The sequence below is a fragment of the Aythya ferina genome (genome assembly GCF_964211825.1).
Source record: "Aythya ferina genome assembly, chromosome: Z".
Lineage (NCBI taxonomy): Eukaryota > Metazoa > Chordata > Aves > Anseriformes > Anatidae > Aythya > Aythya ferina.
In genome coordinates this window covers 83,255,701-83,277,559 of record NC_140299.1, presented here as the reverse complement: position 1 = coordinate 83,277,559, position 21,859 = coordinate 83,255,701, and the positions used below count along the sequence as shown (strand labels likewise).

General features: G+C 37.8%; 1 protein-coding gene across 5 annotated transcripts in view; it reads left to right on the top strand.

Annotated features, from left to right (window-relative positions):
- ARB2A (ARB2 cotranscriptional regulator A) overlaps positions 1-21,859 on the top strand; it is a 254,174-nt gene that overhangs the window by 31,427 nt on the left and 200,888 nt on the right. For all 5 annotated transcript variants that reach the window (XM_084504219.1, XM_084504220.1, XM_084504221.1 and 2 more), the window contains exon 5: positions 20,989-21,054. In XM_084504219.1, the coding sequence (XP_084360345.1) occupies positions 20,989-21,054 (66 nt within the window). The remainder of the gene's footprint in view (positions 1-20,988; positions 21,055-21,859) is intronic.

Genomic DNA, 21,859 nt, shown 5'->3' with positions numbered 1-21,859 from the left:
TAAGGTCCAATCTTGCAGCCGAAGCTCATGTGAATAAACTCAATAGGTCTGATCTTGTGAATAAGGGCTGCAGGATCAAGTTCCAAATAAAATTTGCAGATGATTAGTAGAAATCCTTACACTCTAGTTTCAGTTTCTTTGCACAGATAGTTTATCACTAAACATCCCAGCTTTTCTGTGACTAGTGAGACTTTAATATTATGTGCTGCATACCATGGATTAAGCAAAAGTATGTTTGTGTACTTTAACTTACTATTACGTATTTCCTGTTTAGTCAGTGCTAGGAGGAATTTGTCTTTCTGAGAGGATAAAATAAATTAAGTGATGTAATATATAAGCTGTTTCATGTGCATTTGCTTTCTCGGGGTGCTTGCTATACTAGAGTTGTTGAAGTGGTTGCTATCTTCAAAAAGATTTGATGCCAAATACTTAACAGGTGTCTGTTGAGTGTGTGTGAACTCAGTTTTTTCAGTTGTATGCATTACAATCAAGTAAGGGTAAACTTTTACAGGGAAAGGAAAAACCCTCCCTGAGGAGCTAACTTCAGATCCTGTTTCAAAAGCAGAGTGAAAGCATCTAATTGAAATTAAGTATTTAAGTATTTTTCCCTGACCTTACTTATGAAAATGGTAAAATCACATTTTGGATGGTTTCCTTTGCAAGCAATTTGACAGTGTTGTTTCTGTGCATGCCATGTCCTGTCTGCTAATGAATATTGCAGAAGGTTTTTACTTTAGCAAAATTTTATGGTAAAGTAAATGTCACAAAAATCTTTAGAATTGTTCAATTTGGGCAAAAATACCAGAGCAGAAGAGAGAGACTGGGCAAAATCTTTAAAGTTAGTTATAGTGTGATCTCATTTCTTAGTAGGCATGGAGGAATCCACATAGAATAGATACCTTTTGAATGAACCGGGTAGAGAAAGAGTTTAGATGACAACTTTTACATTTTGTACATCAGGGTCAATTATAAATGCAGTTCCTTAGTAATCCATGCCTTGTTGGTTTCAGGTTTCTTCATTACTACCTTGGTAACTTTAAATTTGTGCCAGACAAGTGTGAAACAAGAACATGATACAGAAAAATTTAAACAAACTGAATAACACTAAAAGCACCTAAAAATGGGACAGGATATTGAATTTCTCCCTAACAGTAGTTCTTAAGCCATAAGTAATTATACATTTCAGTAAAGTTCCAGTCCTCTCACTCATTTCCAAACCAGTGCCTTTGATAACAGAAAGAAAATGCTAGTACAGGCAGTACACACACAAAAAAATCCTTTATATGTAGTATCTTTATAATTTTAGAAAGATTTCATTTTTTTACAATCTGTTTATCTTCAGCATTGCTTTTTGGTGAGTGAAGTAGATGGACAGACAGTTTAGCAAGCATTGAAGACTGCTTGATGGTACCTAAGGAAATTTAAATTTAAATATGAATCTTTGAATCTTTGTTGCATGCAATATATTCATTTGCATATGCTAAATCTGCTTTCAATATCTGCTGTTTGTGAAGACTTTTTACTGGAATGATTATGTCAGATGTGCTTCAGTGAACTCTTCTAGTTTGTAGGCAGCGATTGGCAGTAGGTTGGTTCATCACAGTAACATGACAGTACTCGAAAGGTTCAGCGATAGTTTCATAATTATTGTTAGCATGATTCTTGAAAGAAATGATGAGCATCTCATAAACCCAGATGGGAATTTGTTACATTGTTGATAAATGTGTTGATAAATGTGTTTTACATTTTTAAATTGATAAACAGTGAAAAGCAGAGAAGATACAATAAGGCAGATGGTTGTTTATAAAGCACTTGCAAGTTGCTGCAATTCAAAGAATGGTACTAATTGTTAAAAAGAAGACAAAAATTGGAGTAGGGGGAGTGTTTCAATGAGTTAATCATGAGCTTTTTAAAAATAAAACCTTCAGCAGCTTTAGTTCAATTAGAACCATTCTTGCCATCCTGGTCTTATATGCAAAAGTTTAGACTGCCAGTCCTTAACAAACTTTTGTACCAACCATTTTCCTGTAGCTGAAAGTGAAAATACAAATAATCCACCTTTTTTTTTTTTTTTTTTTTTTTTCTAAATGCATCCATTCTGTTCTTTCTGTTTTCTTGAAAACATCTATTGCACAGCAAAATTAAATTGAATTATCATTTGTCTCATTAATCATTCCTGCTTCAAAACAGGAACAGAGCAGTGAATGCCAGAGTCAGCAGAGAGTTCATAGCAAGAAAGCACTATTGGCTTATTTTTTTTGTTAAAGGAATGTTGAAAAAAATCATTTTTTGGCAACTTGGGGGAGACTAGAAAAGCATGTTTCAGTGGTCCTAGTAGACTTGGATGAAATCGGTTGATTCATTCTTGCGCATGTTCAGTTCTTGGTTTCCACCAGTAGTATTAAAAGTTTCTACCAAAGACAAAGTATTTTCATACTGTTTCACAAGGAGATTCTTGAAAACCAGAGATATGGAGATTAATGCCTTCATCAAGAAGCTGTTTTAAAATATGTTTATTAGTTAAAGAACTCTGTAAGAGTTAGTTTTCTTTCACAGGATTTTCAGCGTCTCCAAGAGAGGATTTAACACTTTCTCTGTCTTCAACAATAGACCTATATCTTTAAGTTTTCTGGCAATATTTTGATTAAAATTCAGCAGAATAGTGGTATTTTTTAATAAAGCTGTATCAGCTGTGTCAGTCCTTAATAGGAATAATTTGAAAGGAAAAAAATTCAATTATAAATCAATAGAGCGTTGTATTTCTGTATATGCAAACAACCTAAAATTACTTTAAGATGCTCCAGCTGCTCAATTCATTAACTCAATCACAACTGAATTTTCGTATCTATTATCTTCTGTTGATCTCTGCAGCAGAAATATTCAGTTAAAGTGCCTGAAGCTGTTAGATGCAGTTTGTACTTATTAGGAAAGATCAGTACAATAGGTTGGTTACTTAGGATTTTGAGAGATTTAGTATCTAGTCATGTCTTAACTCATTCACAGTCCTGTCTGAAACAATTTGAGAAAGTTTCATGTTCCTACACAAATAGTGTTAATATTTTTTACATTCAGGGGTAACATTTGCCTCTTGAGCTTTTTGAGGAGTTGCACCTTTTAAACTTTACCAGATCCTTCAGTTTGCCTCTTACAAACCCCATTGTGAGGTTTGCTTGTTTTGTTTTCTTTTGTTTTTCTGTTGTGAGCATGGTCTTTTCAGACACACGATGAGTTTATTCAGATAAATGTAGCATGTGAAATTTCTTTTGTTCCTTTTTCTTTTTTTTTTTTTTTTTTTTTTTTAATTTTATTGCAGTAAATTTCCTTTGCTTCCATATTTTTGATGGTTAGACTTGATGATCTTGGAGGTGTTTTCCAACCTAGGTGACTCTATGACTCTATTCTGTATTTTAATGTGATGCTTCCATTCTATGTTTAGCTAAGCACAATAACTAGAAGCGCTGCTGTGGCATACTGAAGTAGCAGTTCTCTGCTGGAGAAAAGGTATTGGGAGGAAGAGATCTACTACTGAACTTGGACAGAAGCTCAGTTTTTAGTACATCTTCTTAACGATGTTTTTTCCTTACTTCCTCTTTTTTCCTGATCTCGTGGAGGAGTGCTATGTTAGTAATAAAATATGAAAGATCTTTGAGGGGAAAAAAGATATTTTTTTCTCATTTGATTGAATTAATTGTGGAAAGATGCATTTGTTTTTGCCTCCTTTCCAGCAGTGTAAATTATATAGATATTTTGGTAAATATACATTCTTTCACTGTAGATCTGACATCCTGTAAGATGGGATGGAGAAAATATGTAAAAACCAAGCAGTCTTTTTATAAAGAATAATAGTTTAGAACTCAGGGTGGTTAAAATTCTGAAATAAATTTTTACACATTGTTTTAAATTTCTAGATTCAGGAATTCAGCTTCTGTTCCCAGTATATATGCTTCTGAGTGGTTGGTTGGTGTTTTTTTTTTTTTAGATAAAGCCTGTCATGTATCCATCCCATTCTTAATGCATGTAAGATCCTTCATACAAGTCGAAATGTATAACATACATTTGTAAGTGTTTTTGTTAAGGTACATAACCTGAACTTATGTTTAGACGTGTTTTGTGTTCCTTCTTTAGGCATGTAGTGTCATCGCATGCTGGTAAGAATTTTGGTGCAGCAGACCTTAGTGCTGAAGTAAGAGGGGACAAGATTAAATGCAATGAAAGGAGGGCTGTCTAAAGTAAACTGCAGTTCTGTGAGACACCATTTTGGATATAGTATGTACCTTTTGATTCTGCGAAGTTGATCAGGAAATTTTTTTAAAAAAACAAAAACAAACAAACAAAAAAAAAAACAGGATAAAAATTTTATTTTCATACAACATCATTACAGTAGGGATGAAGGAAGTGTTGTATTAGTTGGTTGTGTCATCTGAAGGTAATGATATAACTGAAAGAAGGAAATTAATCAGTTTATGAAGATAGTATGAAGGAAGAAAGTTCAAGCAAAAGAAAAAAATTAAGACAGGTAATCGAGAAATTTTTATAATAAAGTACTTGGAAAGTGCTAAGTATTCTTACTGATGAATACTGCTAATATACGTCTTATATAGAAAACTGCTAAATATTTTTATTAGGGCTTTGGTAGTTGCTCAGCTTCCTCTGTGATGGTAAATGTATCAAGATTGTTTGTTTTTTTTTTACAGTTCATGCCAACTTTTCTAAAAAATGTTTTCATTTTTTATCATTTTTTTGCTGCAAACCAACTTTTTCTCCTGCCTTGATATTGTGGAAATGCACATCAAATCTCTTAGGCGAACATTCCTGTTATTGCTGAGTGAGGGAGGCTTATAACTCCAAGTTTTAAAACAAATGTTGTACTGTGTGCTAGTTAAAAATGTATATGAAAGTGCAGGCAGCAATGGAGGTGGGGAATAGTGCTAAAATAGCTGTCAGCATAAATAGAAATGATGAAACTCTGGGATAGGAATTGTTTTTGTTGAAGCAGAATGAAGTGTCAAAGATGTCAGGACAGAATGCTGATAGCTGCACAAATTTTTTGTGTTGGGATGTTTTTTGTTTTTTTGTTTTGTTTTGTTTTTTTCAGCTTAAAACTTCATAGATCTTTCATGGAGTCACAGAGGGAGATATTTGTTTTTGTTTCTGTTTTTTCCTGAAAGGGCATGGTTTTCACAGGAGTCAAACTTCACTGGAAAACAGTATACCCCTCATACCCAATGCTTGAGAGATGCACTCTGAACTCCTTTAATGTCTGTACGTACCATATACATGTGTAGGTATGTATACATAGGCCGATACTCCTGTGAAAGCAAAAGCCATCAAAGCATTCGTAGAAAGTGTATGGTCAGAACATAATTTAAGGAAGTGGCAACAACATAACAGAACACAGGAGTCCTTTTCCATGTTTCCATTCCAGATATCCTTGGGGGCAAAAGCCCGCAAGAATTTACCTTGTGGTTTAACCCATTAATATGAAACGGGACAATGTCTTTTTACTGGTAACTCCTTTATGAGTCTTAAGAGAAAGAGATTTTTTAAGGATGAGGAGGAAACCTTCTAGGTTCATCTTCAGAGCAGAGGTGTGCTCTGTCTCCAGTCAGATAAAAATTATGCATTCTAGAACTGAGGACAATTAGTTTTAAGACATAAAAGTCTTTTTTTTTTTTTTTTTCTTCTGAAAACCAGTAGTTTACATTCTTACAGATAATATTCCAAAAGGAATTACACCAGCAAACAGAGAGCTCAGCGTCTCTAACTTGTGGGGAGACCATTCAGTTGTGAAGGTGGTACTGATACTTCGGGCAAATGTACTGCTGGGTACTGGTCGTTGTCTTAGAATGACAGAATAGTTTTGGTTCCACCCGTGGGGATTATGTGGTCAGCTCCCCAGGACTAAACGAGAGTAATTTGAAACTTAATTCAGGTCAATCAATTAAAAAAAAAAAAAATGCAGACTGATTTTAATCAGGAAAACCCTAACCTCTTCATATTCTGGTGGTGGAGTTCCCTGATGGAAAGCTCCAAACTGGAACGGTTCAGCCTTAGAGACGTGAAAGCCTGGGAGGATCCCATCAATATCTATAAATAACTGAAGGGAGGATACAAAGAAGGTGAAGTCACGCTCTTTTCAGTGCAACAGGACACGGGGCAGTGGGCACAGACTGAAACACAGGAGGTTCCCCCCTGAATACCAGGCAGCGCTTCTGTGCTGGGTGGGTGATGGACACTGGCACAGGCTTGCCAGAGAGGTGGTGGAGTCTTCTTGGAGATCTTCAGAAGCCTCCTGGACATGTGCCTGGGTATCTGGCTGAAGGTGGCCCTGCTCGACTGGGGGAACATTGGTCCAGAAGACCTCTAGAGGGCCCTGCTAGCCTCAGCCACTCTAGGATTCTGTGGAAGGATGAAGTTTGCTTCTGTAAGGTGTGAGAAAAACTGCTAGGCTTACACAGCTGTGAAGCAGACTTGAAGGGAGAAAATGTGCTCATGTCCATATTTTGTAAGGCAGTCAGATGTAATGATTCACTGAGATTTTGTTGAGTGCAATGTCAAAACCAATGGCAACTTTGAAAGGAGCACCACAAAACACAACTGTTGAACATGTTGTTCAGTAAGGGTAGTGCATGTCAGACTGTCACCATCGGAATATGACATAACTCAAAGGGAAAAAAATGCGGTTGCCATTATAGACACTGTGGTTCTGTCAAGTGCTGATGTTAGGATTCTAATAGCAAAGAAAACAGCTTGTTTGGTAGCATGAGGCTGTACCCATAGCTCAGCCAGGAGCAGAGCTCTAGTTTATCCTGTTTCAGGATAAAAGCCTCTTCGTACTTAATTATTCTTGGAATGTCAGAGACCATTGGAAGCTGCGAGGCACCGTGTAAGGATTGATGATGGAGTGAGAAGTCTAATAAGTTCTTGCTGATGTCAACGTAATTCATGGTGATGCCTAATATTCAAAAAATATTTCCAAATTTTTGTGGTTTTATGTAGATAAAATTCAAATCAGTTTCAGAGCAAATGCATTGAAATCGGCTTGTGGAAATGATCAAGGTATTGAGCTGCAAGTGTAAGGATTCACAGGTTTGATCAGTTCTACATCAGTAAGCTAAAACTGGAAAGTAATAAAATACATGATTCATATTTCCTTCTGGAACAAGTTTTTCTTTATATAGATATGGTATGATTGGATAATTCCAAGGTAAATCTGAAAGGTGATGTTTGTTGATCACTCTGTAACAAAAAATTGTTCTCAGTTCCAGGTCTATCCAAAAATTTAAAAATATCTAATCTTCTACTGTCGTTTAGAAAGATAAGATCTTTGGTGAATTGCTTGTATCCTTTTTTTACCAGAAACCAAGGATATTGTCAAATAGATCAGAAATCAGAATTCACTTTGCTGCAGTATTAAATGACCTACTATTAATTTTTGACGTACAAATAGCCTGTAACCCCAGAGATAATACAAGTAATGTGAACAGAAATGAGGTAAATTATAAGGTGAGTGCAAGTGGGAAGTGAAGGTTGATGCACATTTTTAGTATCTTTTCATGAAGAATTTTTTGAACATGCTATATCCAGTAACAGAATGGGTTCTAACTAATATTGTACTAATGAAATCTGGGGCAGATTTCTCACAATCAGGAATGCATGCATTCTTTATCCTTCATTACAACTCATAATTTTAGGAATTTTGTGTTGGCAAAATAAGGCACATCAGCCAACATCACAAATAGGAGGAGAAGCCACAATATTCATTTCCCATCAGCCTGGCCAAAAATACAGCATTTGGCTGACTATCAAAAGGAGCAGCAGTAATTGTTTCCAGTATCAGTGGAAGCATTTTGCTATTAAAAAAAAAAAAAAAGGGGGGAAAAAAAAAAGGAACAAAAACAACAAAGCTTCCATTTCATTAATCCAAAAAAAGGCTTGGTCTCTGCCATCAATTAGGGGACAAAAATGGGATTCTCATGGTAAGCTGTAGGTTGTTGTCTGTGGGTGCCTTGCTGCTGCTGCTCGTGTACTGCTGCTGCAGCTGCCACTGCCTCTGCAGTAGCTGTTTGCCCTCTGCAGGCTCCGATCCCCCTGAGTACAGCTGCACACTGCAAGAGCAACTTCCAAGCTTGCATCGCAAGTGGAGTAGGATTGGCTTTGGTTTATATAGTGGGTAGTGCCTAGGAGCTCAACCAGTCTCGGGTCACTGACAAAACGATAGTCCCAGGCTTACAACTTACTCTTCTAGTTTGCAGAAGAGAGAGGCAGAAAAGGAAAAGTGTGGAGCACAAGATTATAAGCAAGTTGCAGATGGCAGTGCAGTGACCTGTCACTTGTCACCTTGCTTCCTGCCAGACCCTGCAGTGACTTGCTGGTCTCCAACACTAAGCACAGGCTGCGTGCTGGTGAGCTGCTCATGCATCCTCTGTCTGGATTAGGCCGCGAGCAGAACAGCGGGAGCACCCATCGTCACTCTGTCTGCCCATTTTTTTCCTGGGGACAGAAAGATGGTGTTTGTCGAGGTTATTGACTGGCAGTGGCGATGAAGATGCTCAGACAGTGTGTGATCACAGGTCTTCGAGTTGTATAAAGTAATTAATATGTTTTCGTATTTGGTGGAGTACATTGTCAGTGCAGATTCTCTGCTCTGTTCTCAAGATAGAGATAATTGTACCAGATTCACTTGCCATTAAATAAGTTACTTTTAGGCAAAAATCTGTCTGAATCCTAAGCTTCCTTCCCTCTCACCTTTTCATTTCACACTCTTGACTTTTGCTTGTGTTCACTCTACTTTATCTCATATACAATAAGCTTAAAGAGACTTTCACACGTTTATTTTCTAATACCCTTTCACTGAACACAGAACTGTTCAGGCTGGTGACTCTGGTATAGGAAAGTAAACACAAACATGCTGTTTACTGTAAATGATGCCCATTTTCTTTTTGTCTATGTAAAAAAATTGTCTGCTTATTTCTATGTAATACTATAAAAAATTAGAAAAAGTGGATGTTAGGGGAAATTTGCTTTTCATACAATATTTCTGGTGTCATCGTTCAATAGGAATTGTCTTTGCTTCTGTATTAGGTATAAGTGACAAGGTTATGGTAGCAGAGGTGCTGCAGGGGTGGCCCCTGTGAGCAGAGCCCAGCAGCTGCCCCATGGCAGAGCGGAGCCAGCTCCAGCTGCTCCACAAGGGATATGCTGCTCCCTAAAGCTGGGCCGTGAGTGACACTGGTTGGGCTCTGGGAGAGCAGAGTTAAGGGAAAATAAATCCTCCTGTGCTACAGCAGCTGGGAGAGAAGGGCGAGAACCGAGCAAGAAGCAGCCCTGCAGCCCCCAGGTGAGTGCAGCAGGAGGGCAGGAGGTGCTCCTGGCAGGCAGCAGTGGTTCCCCTGCGGGCTGTGCAGGGAGAGGCCCCTGGTGGAGCAGGCTGTCCCCCTGCAGCCCATGGGTCCCACATGGAGCAGATCTCCACGCTGCAGCCCCCCCATGGGTGGAGGAGCCCCTGTGGAGCAGGTGGATGGGACATCTACAGCTTCTCTGGGCATCCTGTTTCTGTGCCCCACCACCATCACAGTAAAGATTATTTTCCTTATATCTAATCTATATCTCCCTATACATAACATATATCCCTATATTATATTGAATCTAAATCTCCTATCAATCTTCTTGTCCTGTTAGACTCCCTTACGCTGAGTCAGTTTTGTCTGTGATGGTAGTTGGTGAGCAATCTCCCTGTCCTGTTCTCAAACCGTGGGCATTTTTTCATATTTTCTTCCCCTGTCATTTTGAGGAGGGGGAGTGAAAGCAACCTGGTGGTGTTGGGCTACCCATTGTTAGCTGTAACACCTCAGCTTCCTACCTGATCAGTTTAGTGGCCAGCATATTGAGGGAGGTGATTGTTCCCCTCTGCTCTGCCCTTGTAAGGCCTCACCTGGAGTGCTGCATCCAGGTCTGGGGCACCCAGCATAAGATGCATGTGGGGCTGTTAGAGTAGATCCAGAGGAGGGTCACAAAGATGATCGGTGGTCTGGATGACGTTTAAGGTCCCTTCCAACCTGAGCCATTCTGTGATTGTATGAAGTTTGTAACTCGGCTGTTGAATTGAGTATTATTGGGATGAACTGCTTACCTGCTCAAGCATGTCTGTTCTTTCCTGCATCCCTCCCCTCCAAAAGAGCTAAAGATCTCATCACACAAGCTTTTACTGAGAAGTTGACAAACACCAGTATGAATGTGGGCTGATCCTGATCACAAAACTTATAAATGGATATTAGAACAATCTTCTACGGTGTGTTTTCTTACTCTGTTTGTTTCACAGCTTCATAGAAATAACTGATGCAGTGGACATGCAAAGTGTTGCTGGTTTAACAAGAAATTGTGGAGAGGCAACCTCGTTGCTCTCCCCCTCCCAGAGGAAGGGAGTGTGCAGTAGGAGGTGCTGGTCCCTTGTAACCAATGGCAGGATGCATGGGAATGGCACCAGGGGAGACTCAGGCTGGACATCAGGAAACATTTCTTTACCGTGAGGGTGGACAAAGACTGGAATAGGCTTCCTAGTGAGGTGGTTGGTGCCCCATGCTTGTCAGTGTTCAGGAGGAATGTGGACAGTACCCTCAGTAATGTGCTTTAACTATCACTTAGCCCTGAAGTGTTCAGGCAGTTGGACTTGATGGTCTTTGAAGGTCACTTCCAATGTAACTCTTCTATTCCATACACTTTTATGTGTAATTGGACTGTCTTTTGGTCGTTGGACTGAGAAATATATGATTTTTTTCCCAAATGAAGTATAGTTCATTAAAGCAGGTAAAATTCATTAAAATAAATTGTGCTGTACAGAGCACAATATTAGCTGTTTTTCCTCTTGTCCCAGTATTTGTGCCCATGTAGTTTAATGAGAAGTAGTATACTGATGTGTTGTCTTTGAAAATGGACTGAAAATGGACATTCTGCGTGACTGACTCCCTGTTGAATTATGACATGAGTTCTTCAGTCATAATTCAACAGGGAGAAAGGATCTACTCTGCTTTTTGGACATCACCAAGGTTAATATGAGCAGTTGCCAATATCCTCGATACTTCCTGCTATAGTAAGTAGTAGCGTGGGCTATGAAGTTTGTTTTACAAACCTTCTTTACCAACAATATTTCATCTTTATAGGATTGTTTTAAAAATAAAGTAGAAAAAGCACTTAAATTATCCTTTCCAAGTTTGATTTAATAGAGACATTTTGAGTGATAATTTATTTAATTATAACATTAAATGGTTTCCATTTTTTATATAAGAGTGAAAGCACAAGGTTTTTACTTGTCACATATGAAGCAATCTTCCTTATATCTTGGTTGAAAGTTCTGCTGGCACTTGCAGTACCTGGAGTTTTTTGTAGTTTCCTTCCTCTTTGAGTTTCCCTGCCAGCAGAACACAAGACTAGGTTAGACAGGCTCAATCATATGGAATTGAAAACGAAAACCTTTTCTTGAGGAATAGTGAGGAAAAAAAATAGAAAAAGGTTCATCAATGTCCAAGGTGTTTTCTTAACCTTCAGCTTGATATCCCAGAAGAGACAGTGCCTTCAGGGCAGGTTTTTCTCTCCTTAAGGGGATGTTTCTTTCAGAGTAGTAGGTATCCTAACCGTATCCTAGAAATGCAGAAAGAAAGATAGCCATTTCTCTTAGAAGTTAGATACTGGCTTTTGTCAGTTACTCAAAGCAAGTGAGAGTCACGGGTTCCATTCATGAGAATGCAATGAGTTAATGACCCCTTTGCAATCTATTTGGTTTACTTGACCTAGTAAAAAGAGGTGCAAGTATTTAATAGTGAAACTATAAACATTTTTGTTGTTTATGTTCCTAAGGGTATCAACCACAATTTGTTCTAAGAAAAGAAAAACAGACGTGCTGCTAACGGTCAGATCCATGTCCCTTTTCACCCAAATTTATGTAAATCCAATTTATTTTGACCCACTACTGTTCTGGAGCACAGTGGCAAAATGGTTAAGACATCTTGCTATGGAAAGAAGGTGTTAATTTGAGCTCTGCTCTGGATTTACATAAAATTAAGCCTTCAGTCCATCTGTGAATATTTATCTGGTCATTTCTGCTGAGGAATCAAAAGTGGTGAAATGAGATGCTTGACACATCACTGACTTTTTTGTCTGTGACTACAAAAGCTGGTATGCTTTAACTATGTTAATCTGATACATCAGTTGGGTTTGGCATGGATTTTTAACATTTCAAAACTCCATAGAACCACCTCTCCACGTAATCTACATTTTTGTTTCATTAGTAGTTGCAATAATCAAAACTACTACTGCTCTCTCTTCCTGATCCCTTGTCATAACTCATCTCTACTGTGAAAATTAGATGTAATAATCCAAAATTTTAGTTCTTGAATTGGAATATTAAAATGTGTTTATAAGCCTCCTTTGCATTAGTTCTACTATTACTTATGTGTTTGTTTAGTTTCCTTCTTTGTTTTGCAACCTTTTAATCTCTTTGTGTTTCACCTCAGTTTGTGTATAGATGTGATGCTTTCTGCTGATGTTTAACTGCTTCTAGTGCAAGGTGCTTGAATGAAGCCTCTGCTTTATACTGACACATACAGATGTATATATATGTATATTGAAAAAAAAAATCAGAATTTTCATAAGATGGGCTATTTAATCAGGCAGCTTACGAAGCCAAATAATTTTTAAGTGAATGCTGAAACTAGAGTTGTTTTTCCTTTCTTTTCTTTTCTTTTTAAGAAAAGGTAAAGAAAAAAAAAAAACAAACAAAAAATAAACCAACAGGTGTCAGCAAAGACCATGTAACAAAACGTTAGGTCAAATCACATCAACAGTATATGCTGCATTCATGACAAATCCCTGTTGTTTTTCATTTAATTCTCTCAAAAGATCCTGAGATCTTATTTGTGATCAGTCAACTTAAAATCTAGAATATCACACCCATGTACTGAGATTGAATTGAATTGCTTTCAGCAGAAAACATAAGAAATCCCTTAGACGTAATGTCAATTCCATCTTAATGAATTGTTCTCCCACACTATAATCCAAGTGAGCTCTTTTGTGGATTTGTAAAATATCATTGATTTTTACTTATTTATTTATTTTTTAGCTTGCAATGAGCAGAGCCTTTAGAAAGTTCATTCAGCTTTTAGGATTTTTTGTTCTGGCATAGTGATGTTTGGGTGTTGTGTTTGTTTGTTTGTTTTGTTTGTCCTAGTTCTTAGGTAAGTCTGTATCCAAGAACAGTATGTCAAAAAGTTCCTTTGCATCTCTCATTGTTACTTATTGGCAGGTTTGTCACTCCGGGGTCAAAATAAAGCTCATTCAACCAAGGCAATGGCAGCCACAGTAGCAAGCCTCGGGTCAGTCCCACCACTTGAGATTTGCTGCAGGGCAGTCAGTTGGAATTCATTTTGCATTTTTTCACTGAGCATTGCCACTCTTACCCTGCAAAAAGGAAAAAAAGTTGTAGGTTGAGTACTGTATGTTATAAGGATTGTTTCCTTCTCTTGCTCATTTTCTCTTTTTGCCCTTAAAATGCTTATTATGATTTAGAAGACAAATCGTACAAACTAAGAAAAAAACATTATGTGTACTGGTAATGGATCACATAGTCATGGTATTGCTTCTTGTAGTTTGTACTTGGTTATTCTTAAGATCAGTGATAAAACCCCCGACTGCATATACAGCCTTGGAGCTTTTAGGCCCACCAGTATTAATAGTAATTTTCTAATCTCAGAGGTTGAATTTAAATTATTTAAAAATAGTATTCTTTCTATATCTGTGAAAGATCTTTTTTTTTTCTTTTTTTTTTTTTCTAAGTTAGATTCACGAAGGCTGTAAGTCAGTGCTGAATGGGTGGTTGGAAACATTTAAGAGGGCTTGGGAGCTGACAGCAATTCTTTTGCTGTAGTGTGCAATGTCAAGTCAAACATACTACTTTAGGAAAAAAAGAAAGGCAAATGACGTTGATTTTGGTCTATATGTAGAATTGTCAGGCAAACTGGTAATGTTGAACATTTTAAGTGCAATCCTGTCACAGGGTGAAAATTGACAAATGATTGAACCTAAAGGTTGAATTCTGTGCATTCTCTGAAGGAAAGGAACACTTGCATTTTTCTTTATTTCAACTTAAAGCATAGCAAATTGTATCCAAACAAGTTATTGTAGAAGTAGAGATGGTCACATTTCAGTGCTTTTGAGGAAACCCTTTTCAGTTGTAATTTTTTTCCCTTTTTTCTATGCTTTTCTTTACCACACATTCATTTAAGAGATTAAACTGAGGTTATAGTTAACTCACAAGGTTAATAGAAGAATAATAAGTACAGCAGGAATGCGTTTAGCCTTGCTTACAACAGGCCTTATGATAAAAGTGGAGGTCAGGCAAGAAGGAAAATGCCACACCATCCATGTTTTATGAGCTACAACCTACTTAATTTTAAGTTTAGCATCTACATGATTATGACAAATTCGGACAGTAATAAAAACCTTTAGGTAAAATTGTCTTACTCTGCATTTTTGTATATCTTGAGAACTTTCTTGAAAAATGAATGAGAACAAGTGGTCTGATGAGGTGTTTAAGGAGTGTTGTTTCATGAATGGGCGTGTTTGGAGGCAGAAGACTTCTGTCCACTGAGCAAGTGTGTCATTGCCAGTGTATCTCAGTCTGGATGTGAAGTAGAATAACTGTAAGAGAGTGGTTATGTCTCATTTAGCCCTTGGGGCGATGAAAAGTGGTGATGAACAGCAGTCGTGGAGTTGGGGTGCTATTTGTTTTTGGAGCCGTTGCGAACAAGGAACATGAAGTGGGAATTTGAGACCCATCCAGCTGGATCTTGTCCACAAGAGTAATATATTTAATCAATAATTTGATACGTTTTTTTTTGTGTGTGTGTTTTTTTTTTTTTTTCCCCTGAAATCTGCTTAGAAGTGTGTAGGAGCAGGCAGAGGTGTGGGCAACTTGTTTTAACAGCTTGGACTCCCCTATCCTTTCGTCAGGGTTTTGTGATCTGCCCTGTGTCGTGTGGCTGGCCATAATTCGTGTTTTCCGTTGTCGTGCCACGCGTGCTTTGTTCCTTGTCATGTGCTAACCACACACCAACCATCGGCCACGGTTGCTGGTGTTTTGGTCACGAGGGGAGCACATATGGGAGCAGGGAGAGACATGTGGTGTCTGGTTGTCTTCAAAGAGTCTTTGTGGTTTGCGCTACCCAAAGGGCTCCTCACATCTGCCGTGAATCCCTGAGCGTGGTAATGGTTTCCAGTCGGTACCGGTAGGCGCTGATTTAGAAGCAGAAGGCCGCACATCACACAGGCCTAGATGACATTTCCTTAACACGTTTTTAGCAGAGAACTCATTCTGGGAAAGTAGTTTATTTTATTCTCGTTCCTTTTTCTCCTCTGCAGTGGGTTTGCTGTCCTGTTTGCACACATAATATAGTGGTGGACAGTGACCTGTGTCTGGTTTTGAAAGGGCAACCACTCAGGGAAAACAAGAATTCAGAGAACCTGAGTTATGAAGCACAGCAGGGAGGGGGCCTGACTGGCAAGGCTCAGTGCACTTCATTGCATCCCAGCATGGTTTTTGATGTGGTATGTGCTCAAACAGCTCCTCTGGATGAGAATGCAGGTGTTACAAAACAAGTCAGTGAGTTGTGACCTGTTATCTGTATACCTGGCTATCTCTCTTATGGGAAAGTTCACCGCTGGGTCAGCTCCACTTCTGCCTTTCCTTGTGCATATCAAGCTGGTTCTTAAAATTTTTGATATTGGCTACAATGCTTCTTTCCATTTCTTACTCAATTCAAATTTGTGGTATATTATTTTAAGCTGAGTTGCCATCTTGCTCTGTAGGCAGGCTTTTGGTTGCCCTCTTTTCCAGACCTCTGCTATTTAAAGATGTTCAATACATATCACATCTGACTCTGCTCTGAAGAGCCTCTTTTGTATTTGTCTACACTTATAATCGTGTTTAGGCTTCAGTACTTCAGTATTTTTGTAACTAGTCTCAATGGCTCTTATTCTTTAATTTCTAGTTTCACACTGTTGTATGCAAGTATTGATCTTTTGCTCACTTGGCTTCAGCATGGTTGCAAAGATTTTACAAATTATGCTGCTAACAGATTTTTTCAGCGCTTCTTGGCAATTGAAAACAGTCCTCTACGTGAACAATACAATCGTAGAAGAACAGAAGCCATATGAAGCCAGGGCCTTCCCAATCAATGTCTACTACAATTACACATACCAGAGCTACGTTTCCATTTGCAGTTTTGGTTTTGCTCTGTAGACTGCATGGAACATTGTTGTCTTTGCTGCCATTGTTAAAGATGTTTAGCAATGCAAGAGTAATACTATGCCTAAAAATGAGATACGGTGTTTCTTCTCTTTCTGTGGTGTTCTCTCTTTGTCGCTATCTTCTTTGCTATCTGTCCAGGCCATCAATTGAATTGCTCTGTAATTAAATTGAGTTCTGTTGTGTATCCATGTAAGAGAACTGGATTAAATTTATCTTTGTTGGGTTATCTCCTATCTGTATTTCTTATTTCTGTCAACAACTAGCTGTCGGCATTTAATTTTACATCACTGATGTCTTTTGATACCATTGGTTGAGTCCTCTTAGAAATACAGTATATTGTACTGATCACAACGTAGACCTATCCTGAAATTATGCATCAGACTTTTTGAACTTCACAGATGTCATATTTGTGGCCATAAGTACTTTGATAAAGTACTTCTGGTGATATTTACACTGTTCAGATCCTACTTAAAGGATCCTACTTAAAACATTCATTTAAATTCCTCAGAAAGGCAACAGTGAACACTAAACTTTGATTCCTGTCCTGACCAACATGTATTACTGCTCTCAATGCAGTCCGCAGTAGACGAAGGGGAACCATTGCAAGGAAATGATAGGAGAACTTAGGTACTTGTATTTTTAGTGCACCTGAGAGTGGGGTAGTTTGCTGTTCTTACTGATTGGGATGCGTCGCACTCGGTTGTCTGTGGTCCCTTCTCTCAGCAGCCCAGCTTTGTTCTAGGAACTCTTCTGGTCCAGCAAACATAAGAAAAGCTGTAACACTGCTGATGGCTGAAAATCCTTGGGCTTACAGAAAGTGAGATGTTGGCTCCTCAGCTCACTGAAATGAAATTGAAGTACAAGCCATTTAGCTTCCTCCCTGAGGACCACTTTGTACTTGAAGCAAAGTCTTTCTCGGTTCTCAGTTTTAATATGTTTTTGGGCAGTGAGAGTGCTAGGCTAACCATTTTTTTGTGGTGGGGAAGGATTTTTCCCATGCTATCAGAATAGGGGATGAGAGGCATGGATTTGCCTTGTTTTTTGTGTTTATTTTTTGCCCAGTTCTCACTGCAGGCAATGAGAAGGCTGGGCTCCCAGTGTTTGTACAACAAATATGAAGAACGAGAGCAACCATTTTTCCTCCTTTCTTCTTGATGCCATTGATTTCACACGCTCTGGGCAGGCCTCACTCTTGCTTCTTTTTCCTGTTCTATCTTAGACACTTGCTGCTGCTCGCTCACCAGCAGCCTTGTCACCTGCAATTGCAGTGCAGAATACTGCTTGCACTGTTGGCACACCTCACGAGCTGGAAAAACTTTATAAAAAACAAAAATATTCAGGTTGATCTGAGTAAAATGCTTAGGGCTCTCTAGCAAGTGTTACAGTTTGCCATGAGAATGGCTTGTACTGGATGAGTGACAATACCTCCAGTCCCAAGCAACTGTATGACAGATAGTTGGTCCAGAAGAATTCATAGAGTCTAGTCATATTCACTTTCTCATTCAAGAAACCAGGATTCTGCAACAATTTTCATATCTTAAAGATTGTACCAGTATACATAAACTGATAATATTAAGATGTACTGGCTATTTAAATGGTCTAGATTTGTTGTAGTAAGACTTGATTTTTACTAAATAAATAACATAGCGCACTTCCCTTCCCTCCTTAGTATAAAAAAAAAGGAAAAAAAGAAAAAAAAATATTTTTTTTTTCAGAATTACAGAGCAACCATAAAATCACAAGACGATGATGTTTTCAGATGTGGGAAATTCAGGGATTTGGTGCTACTTCAGGAAATCTTGTGTCACCTTCCATCCTTTCAAGCTGACAGTGCACCAGCCATTACTGAGATATCCCTGAACCTGTCCATCTCCCGCTGACAAAAAAAATCTCTTGTGGACTTAGATACACTGGGATACAGCAGTTTTTCTTCAAGTCTGTCTCAGCCTTGGAGACCATCCAACTGCTGAGTTGCCTGAATCTCACTATTTGCATTAGAAACTCCATCCTACTGTAGCTTTCTTCATGTTTTTTTTTTTGTTTTCTTTTTCTTTTTCTTTTTCTTTTTCTTTTTCTTTTTTCTTTTTCTTTTTCTTTTTCTTTTTCTTTTTCTTTTTCTTTTTCTTTTTCTTTTTCTTTTTCTTTTTCTTTTTCTTTTTCTTTTTCTTTTTCTTTTTCTTTTTCTTTTTCTTTTTCTTTTTCTTTTTCTTTTTCTTTTTCTTTTTCTTTTTCTTTTTCTTTTTCTTTTTCTTTTTCTTTTTCTTTTTCTTTTTCTTTTTCTTTTTCTTTTTCTTTTTCTTTTTCTTTTTCTTTTTCTTTTTCTTTTTCTTTTTCTTTTTCTTTTTCTTTTTCTTTTTCTTTTTCTTTTTCTTTTTCTTTTTCTTTTTCTTTTTCTTTTTCTTTTTCTTTTTCTTTTTCTTTTTCTTTTTCTTTTTCTTTTTCTTTTTCTTTTTCTTTTTCTTTTTCTTTTTCTTTTTCTTTTTCTTTTTCTTTTTCATTAGGTTAGGTCTTTGCCATACAGGAGAGTGCTTTCCTGATTTCGCCATTCCCTTTTTAAGGCTGTTATCACTATTTGTTATACTAGAGTAGTGCATAAAGAGCCAGTTAGGATCAGAGCCCCATTGAGTCTGGCCCTGGAAAAAATCAGTAAAGGTTTGCTTCTGCCCTGAAGTCATCACAGTCTAAATAGATAAGAGAGAATAGAAGAAATAGATACGTAACACATAGCTGAAAAAAAAAAAAAAGAGTAGTTTTTTGCAAGTGGTGTCTAAATATATTTTCTTTGTAGCAATTTTTTTCTCTTCCAGGTTTTCTAGTATTTTTGATGGTTAGGAGATGCCTGGGTTTAGAGTGAAAAACAAAATTTCTACGTTTGAGGCCATATTATCATTACACACTTTTTAATGTCTGTACAACATCAGCATCTGAGACTGCAGGAACTTAACTGCTTTACTTGTTGGCATTACACTGAAGTTGATTTCGGTGAACCATAAAAAGTTTGGCCCTGAAGGTAAAATTACACTGTATGCATGTTCCTAACATACTGCTCTGGGGATAAACATGTCTTAAATCAACTCATCGCTCACAGCTAAATTCCTTCTCCAAATGCAGTTTCCCTGTAGATAGTAATGTTCAGTAAGACTGATTTTCTTTAAAACCATAAAGTTTTTTGAACATAATTCTATCAATGAACATATTTGAGCAAAGAATTCACAGAATCCTAATAAAGATTTATTATTTTTTTTTGTGTGGTGGGGGGTAAGGAGGGCGGGGGTGGGGTACAACTTTTTTAGTTAGCTTCCATCAGTACTTCTAATTCGTTCAAGTATGTTCCAAACGTTTGCATAGTGTGCTTGCTCACATGTACATAATGAAAACTTTTGGACTTCATTGAAACTTTATTTGGTAATTCTGCATTAGGAAAATTAAAATTGAAGTTTATGATACCCTGGCTCCTACTTGCTCAGTTCATAGTGCGTTGTTAAGATGCCATCACTTGAGAGCTTTGTTACAGCACTGTTTCTGTTGTGGCTTAATATGCTGCGGGTTCAGATGGCAGTAATTGTGGCCTTGAGCGGTTGGACTAAAGAATACCAGCTGGGTTTGTACCCAGATATTCTTAGATTAATATTTCGTGACTTAGATCTTGTCCTGTCTGGAATTTAAACATAGTTCCCCAAGCTTTAAAGGGAAGGCAAGCACCATTTGAGGCTCTTAATGAGCTTTTTTTTTTTTCCTCTTTAATTTGACTTTTTTTTTTTTTTTTTTCAAACTTCTGTAGCCAGTGAAATCCAGGCAGTTACTTCCGAACCATTTTTACAGCCCCATATGGACAAAGCACTTTAGTTTGTTTCACAGCTTAATTCCCAAATTAATAATAGTTAGAAAGTTCTTCCATCTGCATCTCCATTTTCTTACAATATATAAGGAAGAAAAAATTTCCCTAGGTATTAGGCAAACCTTTGAAGTGTGAACAACTTGGTTACGTTTGAGACAGCAACTCTTTGGTTGCGAGTAAGTTGATTTTTATTTTTTATTTTTTGGTTGCTCTTTGAAATAATTCCTTTTGTTTCAGGTCTAAAATTTCAATTTTATTTCTACATACAGACAAGAGACTTAAACTCCCCCATACTGGGGAATCAGTTGGGCTTTTTTTCTATTTAGAACACCTTTGACCCATCCCTCCCCAGTTCAGTGAATAGAAATGGCAAGGCAACTTGTGCTGAGGGTGACTAAAGATCTGCTCTCCATGTAGCTCATGAAGTGAACCTGCAGGGGAGAGGGTTTCAGGAGTCCTGCTTATGGAAAAAATGCTTTTAAAGTATTTCTTTGCAAAAGAGAGCCTTTCTTGTACCCCTGAGTATATATTAATTGGTTATAATCCTTAGTTTTGAGGCACATAATTATTCACACAGCAGCAGGTGATGGATTCACAGGTACAGTTACAATTTCTTTGTACTGACAAGCAGCCTTTGCTGAGAGCCAGAGAGGACCATTTTGTATAAATCCCTAAGTTCTGTACTTAGTTGTACAGCGAAGAATTCAGATACGTGGCAAAACATATGCAAGTGCTTACAAGTTTCACTAGCTAGCCTTTAAGTTGTCTGCCTGGATATGTCATTACTGTAGGTGGTTTAACTTCTGTTTGCTTTTCTTTTTCTTGTGGTCTGTTATTTTTTTTCTTACAGATTATTACTAAATATGTTTATGGACTACTGGAAAAGGAATGCCATTTGAAAAAAGTAACTCTCCCGGTAAGTATAAATATTTTTGAAGATGCTGTTTGCTTGGATCTGTGAAAAGCAGAGACTTCAATCCAGAGTTCAGATAAAGACAAGATGTGCCCGGCCTCTGCATGGTGTCGTCTCAGGACGCTGACTTCACGTGCAGCATGTGTGTGCATTCGGAGAGATGGATCTGCCTGACTTCTCATGTGCTTGATTTCTCTAGCTGAGCCTTCCTTGCCTTGACAGACTCCAGAATGTGCTAATTTTGGTAGAGGAACCACAAAATTTTTGGAAAACATTTGTGAATGCTTTGAGACCTCTACAGATGGGTTCCCAGAGCTAAAGACAGGTGTCTCTACATACAGAGTAATAAACTCAAAACAGAGTCTCAGTCAACTGATCCATGTCTACTTTATAATTTCTTTAAACACACAATTTCAGGAGCTTATAACATGTATGTGCTATAAAGTGTAGATGTTGTTTGGTGAAAACACTTGATCAGCCCTTAGAAGTGATGAAGCAGTCCCCAGACAGCACGTGAGAGTGTTGCTGTCTATAAGTGTATGCAAGAACATGATGTTGTTTGGGTATTTTTATATTCTGTGGGGAGACAGTAGTGTGACTGTGCTGTGTAGGTTTTCCATCACTATTCTAAAGGATTCATGTGGTATTTGAGAAGCTTTTCCACTAGAGCTGTTCTCAGCCAGCCCCTCCTATTCAGCAGAGAAAAAGCCATTTCAGGTATGGAAGCAAATTTCCTTTTACTTTCATAGTTCTATAACATTTTGCAATTCCCTTTTCCATTCCCCAAGCATTGTTCAGGGAATGTTTT